We start from the raw sequence: 9,588 nt of genomic DNA, 5'->3' as shown, positions 1-9,588 counted from the left end.
TTACTGAGGTGCACTCGGGCATCCTGTTCGACCTCTTGGTCGTGCTGGCGATGATGCTCGGCGTGGTGGCCACCAACTCCCCCCTGGGGAGGTAGTGACTAGTCGGCAAAACGGCTTTGACTGGGGCGGCGATTAGATCTAGGATCGGCTGATCGGCGAATCGCGCTTGTGGAGCATGAAGGTCTCTGAACTTCTCAGATCTCGTTAACTTGACAGTGTGCCGCTTTAAGCATAGCGGCGACCTTGGCGAGCTCGGGCGCCTGCGGGAGGTGTGCAAGTTCGTTGGCGGCCACGGCTAGATTGGCGCTTGGAGTCTTGAAGACATCGTGGCCGTCAACGCGGAGGAACTCTTCATTGAGGTTGCGATGGAGGGGCCTTCCTTATGAATCAAACTGGTTATCACGAGCGGCCTCGGCCATCGCAATGGCGCGTTCGTTATCACGGCGTTGCATGCGGTTGGCGTTCCTGTTTTACGGGCGGCGCGTTCCTCATCTGTTTCGCCGTTCCGAGGGGAGCTGTCGATACTGACGTTGAAGATTGCACCACCCCGAAAAGGCAGGAGGGGAGGTTGCTTGGTGAAGGTCTCGGGGAGGGACTCCGTGGAGCCTTGAGACTCAGAGTCCGGATTTTCCTCAAGGATAGTTTGGAGGGATGTTCCGGGACCTAGGTTGGCGTGCAGCATGTTGATGGTTGGTGGAAGCTGGTCGGCGAGCCGGTCGGCGAATTTGCCACTCAGGGCATCCTGATACGTAGTGGCGGTATTGGCAAGCCCGAAGGGCAGGGCAGTGAGCCATGAGGTTTGCCGAGCACTAGACACTGACAGGTCAGGATCGGAAGGTGATCGGTGCTGAATAAGGGTGTCCAGAGCCGACTCAGCAATGGAGAGGCAATCGGCGAGTTTTAGGCCGACCTAATCGATAGACTCGATCAGATCGTCATTGTTGACGTGCCTCCTCCGATAGCAAGGAAGCGAGCGGCGAGTGGCTGATGAAGTCGACCCCGGAAGTGGTTTCGAGATTGGATCTGCGGTCGTAGGTGCGAGGGTGGTCGGCGCAGAACGGATCTGCACCGGCTCGAGAAGCTCTCTGACTCCGTTGGCGTTGATGACCCACGTGATGGATCCAACCGTGAAGATCTGGCTGGGCCGCGGGAGGAACGAAGAGCCTGAGGAAAAAGCCATCTTGTTCGACAAGGAAACAGCACGCACACCCCTACCTGGCGCGCCAACTGTCGATAGAATATCATCGGCAGTCCACCGAGGGGTATCCCGTGATGGTAGATTGATCGGTAGAGGAGCGTGTAATCAAGAACAAGAAGGCAATAGAGATACACGAGTTATACAAGTTCAGGCCGTCAGTACGACGTAATACCTTACTCCTGTGGTCTGTTGGTTTGTATTAGCTATCGTATGATTTGCCATGATTTTGTAGGGGGGTCCCTGCCCGCCTTATATAGTCCGGGGGCAAGGTTACAAGTCGGTTAGATCTGAGAGATAACCGGAAAGTAATAACAGATTACAAGAAACACGGGATCGTACATATCCTATCAGATTACATGACATCTTCCAGATATCCTTCCCATGCCTTGCGGGAGGCACTGAGCATAATCGTGCCCCGCAAGGCTCCTTCTCGTGGGCTAGACCACCCCAGGAGGCGTAGCCCATGTGGCCTACCGTGGGTATCCGGGGTCATACCCCCCACAACGCCCCCCCGGATCCGGCCGCACCAGCTCCATCCCTGCACCATGCCGCTCGGAGCTACTCGCCTACGAGAGAGAGAGAGAGAGAGAGAGAGAGAGAGAGAGAGAGAGATGAGGGAGGTACTGAGCGGAGAGAGAGGGAGAGACATACCGAGCACGACGGTGCGGAGAGGCAACCTTGCTCCCGATGCTGCGCCGTGGAGAGGCCCTCACGCCGTCGAGGGAGAGAGAGAGGGAGTGGGAGAGAGAGAGTGGGAGAGGAAGAGAGAGGGCGAGGGAGCGCAAGGGAGAGAGAGCTATAGATGGCCAACGGACCGGCACGGCCCGACTTGGCACGGCACGACATCGGGCCAGCACGGCCCGGTGGGGGTCGGGCCGCCATGGGCCATCGTGCCTCATGGGCCGTGCCGCCGTGTGCTTCATGCCTGGCCTTTGGCCCAAGGCATGGCCCATGGGCCGATGTTCGTGTCGTGCCGGCCAGTCAAGCACGCCACGGCCAACGGGTCGTGCCAGCCCGAAGCCCACTAGAACAAAGAGTCAGAAAGAGTGGAGGGGGAAGCCGGGAAGGGGAGGCTGGGACCGGGAACGACCAGTTGCGGAGGTGGCGGCGTTCGACGGCGCCCGGTGTGCTTGCCCGATTGACGCCGGATCCGTCGGGGACCGGCCACAGCTGGCGGCGGCGCTTCAAGGGGAAGGACGGAGGGAGGCGGCAGCACCCTTACGGGCTCGTGCCCTGCGACGGCGATGCGGTAGTGCCCCCCGGGCAGCGCCCTCGCGGCTCGCGCCGTCGCCCGTCACTAGCCTCGCGCGGGAGTTGCGACGCCGCGATGCGGACCCGCGGCGCGAATTGTGGCGCGTCCGCGCGTGGGCGGTGGCCGGTGGGAAGGGGTAGGGTTCGGCGTTGGGATGGAAAGGGAGTTGTATTGGTGGCGATTTGGTGCTGGCTTGTTGGGCTGTTGGCTTGTTGGGCCGTTGAGGGGTGGGAATAGAGTTAGTAGATCGTGCCATCACCGGGCTGACCTTGGATCGGGCCGTGCCTGGGTTGCGGCCTAGGCACGTCCCGCCCCTCCGGGCCGTGCCAGCCCGGGCCCGGTGGTCATCGGGCGGGGCCGTGCTTGGGCCGGGCCAAAACGCCATGCCTCGGGCCGGGCCAACGGGCCTCGGGCTGCATGGCCATCTATAGGGAGAGCCATGAGGGAGAGGAAGAGAGAGTCCGTCGCGCCGCGGGAGGAAGGGTGAGCGCCGCGGGAGAGAGGGTGAGGCCGTGAGGGACAGGAAGAGAGAGTGAGGAGGAAACCCTATCTTGCTGTATTTATATGAACACGGCTATCGGGCCTCGCTTGGGCCTCGGCCATTAACCGTGGCAGGCATTATAGGACGTCCGCCACGATAAATCGATTTACCGTGGCGGGCAAAAGTGCCCGTCGCGGTAAATAAACAATGCCCGCCGCGGTAAATCGTGGGATTTACCGCGGCGGGCAAAAATAGGAGCCCGCCGCGGAGAGCTTTATCGCAATGCTATGCAAATTCGTTTTTGTAGTAGTGTGAAGATTTTTCTTTGTCAAGTCAAATTCTTGATGTTTCGTTTTTTACAAGGAAACTATTGAAGAGTTTGAACTTGTTATTACTATTCCCTCCATCCTAAATTGTAAGTCGTTTCAAGAATCCTGAAAGCCAAAGGATTAAAGATTTACGACATCATATAGATATACTATAAAAATATAATTAGTAAAGAATCTAATAATACTTAGTGGATATCATAAATGTTATTATCTTATCATATAAATTCGGTCAAACTTGAGATGCTTTGACTGTCAAACGTGCTTCGACAAGAGTAACAGTGCCGGAATTCACAGCAACCTCTACATCTTCGTTCTGGGGCTCCTCATGAGCCAATACACGCTGTCAGTGTCAGGATACGACGCATCTGCACACATGGTAACAGAAAGAAAAAAAATCCTGCTAGCTAGTGTTATGGAAACTTATTACTGTGGTAATTAATTAAGTAGCACTGTCCGATTAACTGATACTTTGCCTCTATGATGCAGACTGATCGAAGAGACGAAAAATACAGGCAGGAACAGCCCCGATTGGGATAATCAGTATATCGCTGGTAGTAGGTTGGGGGTACATTCTTGGCATCACGTTTGCAGTGAAGGACGTCCCTTTCCTCCTGAGCACCGACAACGATGCGGGAGGCTACGCGATCGCTGGCCTTCAAAAGCCGGTATGGGAGCGGCGCTGGAGGAATCGTCTGCCTGTGGATCGTTGCCCGTCGCCATTTACTTCTGTGGCATGCGCTCATGACTAGCAACTCAAGGTGACATGGATTGGGAGGATAGGTAGGATGGTGCTGGGTTCGTTTGATTGATTGATGTACTTGCGAAAATCGAAATCGAATAGAAAACGGTGATCGAATCCGACTCGACCTCGTGAATCCGAGCAGCACTCGATCGCCGCAGCCTGCCATGTCGCCGCCACCGTGCGCCAAGAGAATGCGGCGGGGCCCTGTTGTGCTTCTGCAGCCGGCGGCGGCGGGTGGCAACGTGTCCTTGCCACCACCACCACCACCACCACAGCCGCCGTGTGCGCCGCCAGTTCTTCCGACCCTCGCCGCTGTTGGCAAGATGACCTTGGCACCACCACCACAGCAGTCGTGTGCGCCTCGCCGCGGTTCCACGGCTCGCCTGGCGACGCAACCATCGCCCGCTTCAGCTCCTCCTCTGGCGCCGCCGGTTCCAATCCGTCCTGCGATGCAGCCGCATCGCTCAGCGCCACCGCAACCACTTCCGCAGCAGGTGCCATTGCTGCCGACTCCCCCAGTGTCACGCGCCTGCCACGCGCCTGTCCCGTCGAAGCAGAGGAAGATACTTGACCCGTTTGAAGCCGCCATGCCCGGCTCGTAATACAATAAATAAAATATTCTGCTCCTGGCTTTCACGTGCTGCTTCTCCATTATTTTTTCAGATGGTGCCAAAGCTTTTGGAGGTACATATGACATTTTGGCCTTTCTTAAACTTGTATATACGAGGTTATTTTTGCCGAAAATGATCACAGTATTTTGTGAATGTTTCTATGACTGCAGTGAATAGGATATGTATTAATTTCAAATTGATAACCAGCTAAAATAGGAAATATCATATGTAACTAGCAAAATCCATCTCAAATGTGTCATACTTGAAACAAATAAATACTGCAAAGTGACGTGTTGTCTAACAACACAGTTACATCTTCTCATCAAAATTTAACTTCCTAGCGGATAAGGACATTGCGGCATCTTGATGAACACCATGTAAAAGGTCTGTATATCCGCCTTGCATGAAAGGAGCAGACATGGTAGAAGATTGCCCATACACACAGTCTGTGAAGTTTGGCACTGTAGCATTAGTATCTCCATGGATGAGTGTCGCAGCCATGGCTGAATCATTTGCAAATTGCATTATTGTACTAGTATAACCGCCAATGCTACAACCCGTCCTTGTAACATCCTTCTGTGACGACGCATTAGCACAGTGTCCTTCGTTACTGCAAACTATATACTTCTGGCATATAGTTTTATCAACTCGGCGCTTCGTATGGCTCTTTCTAATACTGAATCCGACCTTACCAACATAGGTATTATACATCTCGTAAGCTTTATCCGCTGAATCGAAAGACATTCCAACTTCAGGAGGAATCAAAGGCTGTCCATTTTTATCTAATACCTGTTGTACGATGAGAGAAAATTTAAAGCTGTTTAATAACCAGGAATAGATAGTATGATTTTTTTAATGCTTATAGTAGTCAAACTGACATCTCATACCGTATCTGATTGATGTGCCATAGATTCTGGTAACTCAAACTGATGTAGACGCGGACTCGATGACAGCAGTGCTGTTCCCCTACGTACGAGTATGTAAAAACAGTTGTTTGAGATGTTCCCGCACACAAATCTAGCTAGCACAAATAGATCTACAATGTTATAAGGGTACATGGGTTCCGCACATACCTGTCTTGCATCAACAGCACCATTGATTAGGGCAGAGTTCGTCGTTTCCATGGTGTCTGAAAGGATCAAGATGTCCAAGAGGAGATGAATTGGGCTAATTCTAAATTCTCTTGCAATAATCAAATTCTACGGATAGCCCAATTAACCCCTTGTGCCTAGAAAAGTGTTTATATCAAACTAAAGCACAACAACCTCGCAACCTATGTTCCAAACTTACTCTAGCAAGCAATTCTATGGATTGTAAAACAAGTATTGAATTGCTCAAAGTAAATACTCAAAGTAAGTGCTCAAAGTAAATAGAGAGAGAAAGGAACGCGGCGATGTTTTGTCGAGGTATCGGAGAGTCGCCACTCCCCACTAGTCCTCGTTGGAGCACCCGCGCAAGGGTGTAGCTCCCCCTTGATCCGCGCAAGGATCAAGTGCTCTCTACGGGTTGATTCTTCGACACTCCGTCGCGGCGAATCACCCAAAGCCGCTCACAACTTGAGTTGGGTCACCCACAAGCTCCGCCGGGTGAACACCAAACTCCCAATCACCACCAAGCCGTCTAGGTGATGGCGATCACCAAGAGTAACAAGCACGAACTCTCACTTGACCACGCGAAGCCTAATGAGAAGATGGATGCACACTTTGCTACTCTTGATTTGCTAGTGAGGCTACTCTCTTGGATTCTCAAATCACAAACACCTCACTAGGACCTTGCTCTTCTTGGCACTCACAAACATGTTTCTCAGCTGTTGGAATGAGCAAAAGTTACTCCACTCACGAGTGGAGCTTCTATTTATAAGGCAGCCTGAAAAACGAACCGTTATGAGCTTCTGCGGGATGACCGGACGCTCCGATCGTTTTGACCGGACGCTCCGGTCAGTTCAACCCGCGAACAGTTTTCAAGTGATGACCGGACGCTGTCAGGGTCCGGTCAGTACCGACCGGACGCGTCCGGTCGCTCTTGGATGCTTACTGTAAACGACCGGACGCTGGATACTCAGGGTCCGGTCACCACTGACCGGACGCGTCCGGTCACTCTTTCCCAAGTCTGGACCCTTACTGGAGTCGACCGGACGCTAGCCCTCAGCGTCCGGTCACACGACCTTCCAGCGTCCGGTCACACCAGACTTGTTCTTCATGGTCAAATGAACTGACCGAACCCTGCGGCCAGCGTCCGGTCGCACCGGAGCCAGCGTCCGGTCAGTGTTTGACCCTCCATTCACTTCCAACTTTCGAACATATGTGAATGAAGTTTTCTCCAAAGGATCTTAGGCATTCATAGGAGCTACCTAGAGCTAGTTTTAACAAGTGTGCACCACACCTAACTCACTAGACTCTACTAGGTCAAGCTACCCGTTCATACCCCCCTTCATAGTACGGCCAAAGAAAAAAACAAAGTCCTAAACTACTCTAAGTGTCTCTCCAACTCCAATCGACACTTAGAACTAGTTATCCTTAACCTTGTCGTCCATCCTTTGAAAACCGAAACGATTTCCATCGTAGGGGCATGACAACCTCCATTGCCCAATCGATCTCCATTACCATGACCTAACTTAATTGCCTCTGCAAAACACACGTTAGTCATAGTAATCTTGTATTGACATTAATCACCGAAATCCAACTAGGGGCCTAGATGCTTTCAATCTCCCCCTTTTTGGTGATTGATGACAATACCACCTCGAGTATGTTATGGAGTGAGGTTTTTAGACGGGCTTGATTCATATAAGCTTTTGTCAATAAGAACATAAGAGTTAGTCAAGCTTATATGACCCAAGCCAACACAATGTACTCAAAGGATATGAATTAAGCATGAGTACAAATAACAAAGCTCATTTGCTTCGAAGTATAAACGCGGAAGCAAAAGCAAATGAGCATTACACAAGTGATATGACATATAGATAAAGCAAAGTAGAAGTCACACATGTCAAATATCACAACCACGGAGATAGCACTATCACATATATATAATAGTATGCATGAAAGTAAACACACGAATGCATAAGTAATAGTGTTTCACACAAATAAAACTCCAAATGTATATAATAAGCTAATACTAGATAACTAGCTCCCCCTAAAACTCGCTCCCCCTAAGACTACATACTCAAACCCTCTCCCCCTTTGGCGTCAAACACCAATACCTAAGGGTCGGTCGGCGGGGCTGCAGCGGACGAGTCGGGCGCTGAAGTACGTGGAGCAAGATGGAACTGGGCGCCATCATCATCTGACCCTGAGCTCTGAACTGACTGACCCTCTGAAGCAGGAAGTGTCGCTGAAGCGGTCTGGGTCTGAGCTGGGGCTGGTGCTGCCTGTGAGGCTGCAAGTATGTCTGTCGTAGGATCTGATGAGGCGACAGACGAGGGGAGCCTCTGAGTAGTCATGATAGCTGGAGCTGCTATAGACGGATCGGCAGTATGCATGTGAGGTGGAGTAGGCATGCCGGTCAATTCGCTGAATGATGCTCCAAGACTCCTGGAGACTGACGTCTCAGGCACGAATAGCGAGGAAGTCTGCTCTGGTGAGAAACCCGTGTGATAAGGAGTGAACTGCGGGGCTACACCAGGTGAGGCTAACCACTGGGACACCTGTACAGGAGGTGAAGTAAACTGAGCTGGAGGCTGTCCCTGACTCTGAAGCCCGATGGGCTGTACTGCTGGAGTCGTCGAAGTGGTAGGAGGCTGTGCAAGCTGGGGCGAAGGCTGTGGCAGTGGAACCCCAATGGCTGTCACTACATGCTGCATGAATCCCATGAGTTGCTGCTGCATAAGTAACTGCTGGTGCTGAAGGAGCTGCTGCTGCCGCTGAAACTCGTCCTGACGAGCCTAAAACTGTGCGAAGTTGGTAGCTGTCTCCTGTGCCTGTCGTGTCTGATCCTGCTGCATCCGCTCAAGAATAGCAATGAGAGCGGGGTCTGTCTGCGGAGCAGGTGGAACAGAACTGGAGCTACTGGCCTCTGCATCATGTCTGCGTGGAGGCATCTGAGGTATAGGCTGGTAGTCGTCGTCGGAGCTGTCACTATACTCACTCACCTCCTGCTGTGCCTCTAGCTCCTCCTCCTCAGTGGCTGCAATTCCTCTGATGATCTCATCCCGCTGAGCTACGGACTCTGGCACGTCGGGACGACGGCTAGGCTGTCTGGGTGCTTGAGGAGTGGTGTGTCTGATCCTCTATGATAGGTTGTAAGCTGGGAACTCTGTGGTAGCACATGTATACTCATCCATCATGCCAGGGGGCTTATCAAGCACTACTCTACGGATGAGGAACATGATCTAGTGAGCATAGGGAAGCTGCCTGCGACCCTTGAACCCCTCAGCTATAGTATCCTCCATCTCTGAAAGAAGGAGGTCCCAGATGTCAAATACTGTCATCTGCATGATGGCATTGAGAAGCCAGAGCTGTAAGCGAGTCAGGCCCTCCCTGTATCCCAACCTGGGAAGCAGTGTCCTCCTAATGATGGCCTCTAGTACCCTCGCTGTAGGAGTCAAGTCACTGGGGTTCCTGCTCGACCCCTCACCAAAAGGCTCCTTGAAGCAATGCCGCACTAAATCTGTAGGGGGCACCTGCCCTCCATGAGGACGCCTGGGAGGCTCTTGATGTCCATAGCAAACCTCATGCATCTTAACAGGCTGCTCCTGTAGCCTCAGTATCTCTCTGGCTCTGCCACTCGTCACTCTATAGTCTTTGCCTTTGAAAGCAAAGTGAATGAATCTGTGATGAGGATCGATGTAGAGTGAGGCATAAAACTGACGGACCCAAGATGGTACATATATGCCCGTCCATCCAATCAAATCTGTCAGTCCTGGCAAATATGACAAGTATGGCCGAATGCTCTCTCCCGCTGCTGCCACAATAGACTCTATCTGACAGACCCTCTGAGATCTGAACACTGCCCCACTGTTAAGATATGCATTGTAGAA

The 9,588-nt window shown here is 52.3% G+C and overlaps 1 protein-coding gene across 3 annotated transcripts in view; it reads right to left on the bottom strand.

Moving 5' to 3' along the window:
- Nucleotides 1-4,876: 4,876 nt before the first annotated feature.
- Nucleotides 4,877-9,588, bottom strand: part of LOC136509535 (probable protein NAP1) — a 41,429-nt gene continuing 36,717 nt past the window's right edge. The window contains exons 8-11 of one of the 3 annotated variants that reach the window (XM_066504304.1): nucleotides 5,687-5,742; nucleotides 5,501-5,579; nucleotides 5,306-5,402; nucleotides 5,018-5,059 (exon numbers count right to left, since the gene is read on the bottom strand). In XM_066504304.1, the coding sequence (XP_066360401.1) occupies nucleotides 5,697-5,742 (46 nt within the window). In that variant the 3' untranslated portion in view covers nucleotides 5,018-5,059; nucleotides 5,306-5,402; nucleotides 5,501-5,579; nucleotides 5,687-5,696. Of the gene's footprint in view, nucleotides 5,403-5,500; nucleotides 5,580-5,686; nucleotides 5,743-9,588 lie in introns of all 3 variants that reach the window. The other 2 variants (XM_066504303.1, XM_066504302.1) reach the window with 2 other exon arrangements.

This window comes from Miscanthus floridulus, chromosome 15 (assembly GCF_019320115.1).
Source record: "Miscanthus floridulus cultivar M001 chromosome 15, ASM1932011v1, whole genome shotgun sequence".
NCBI classification, from domain to species: Eukaryota; Viridiplantae; Streptophyta; class Magnoliopsida; order Poales; family Poaceae; genus Miscanthus; species Miscanthus floridulus.
The sequence above is the reverse complement of the archived record's forward strand: the minus strand, read 5'-3'. Positions and strand labels throughout refer to the sequence as shown.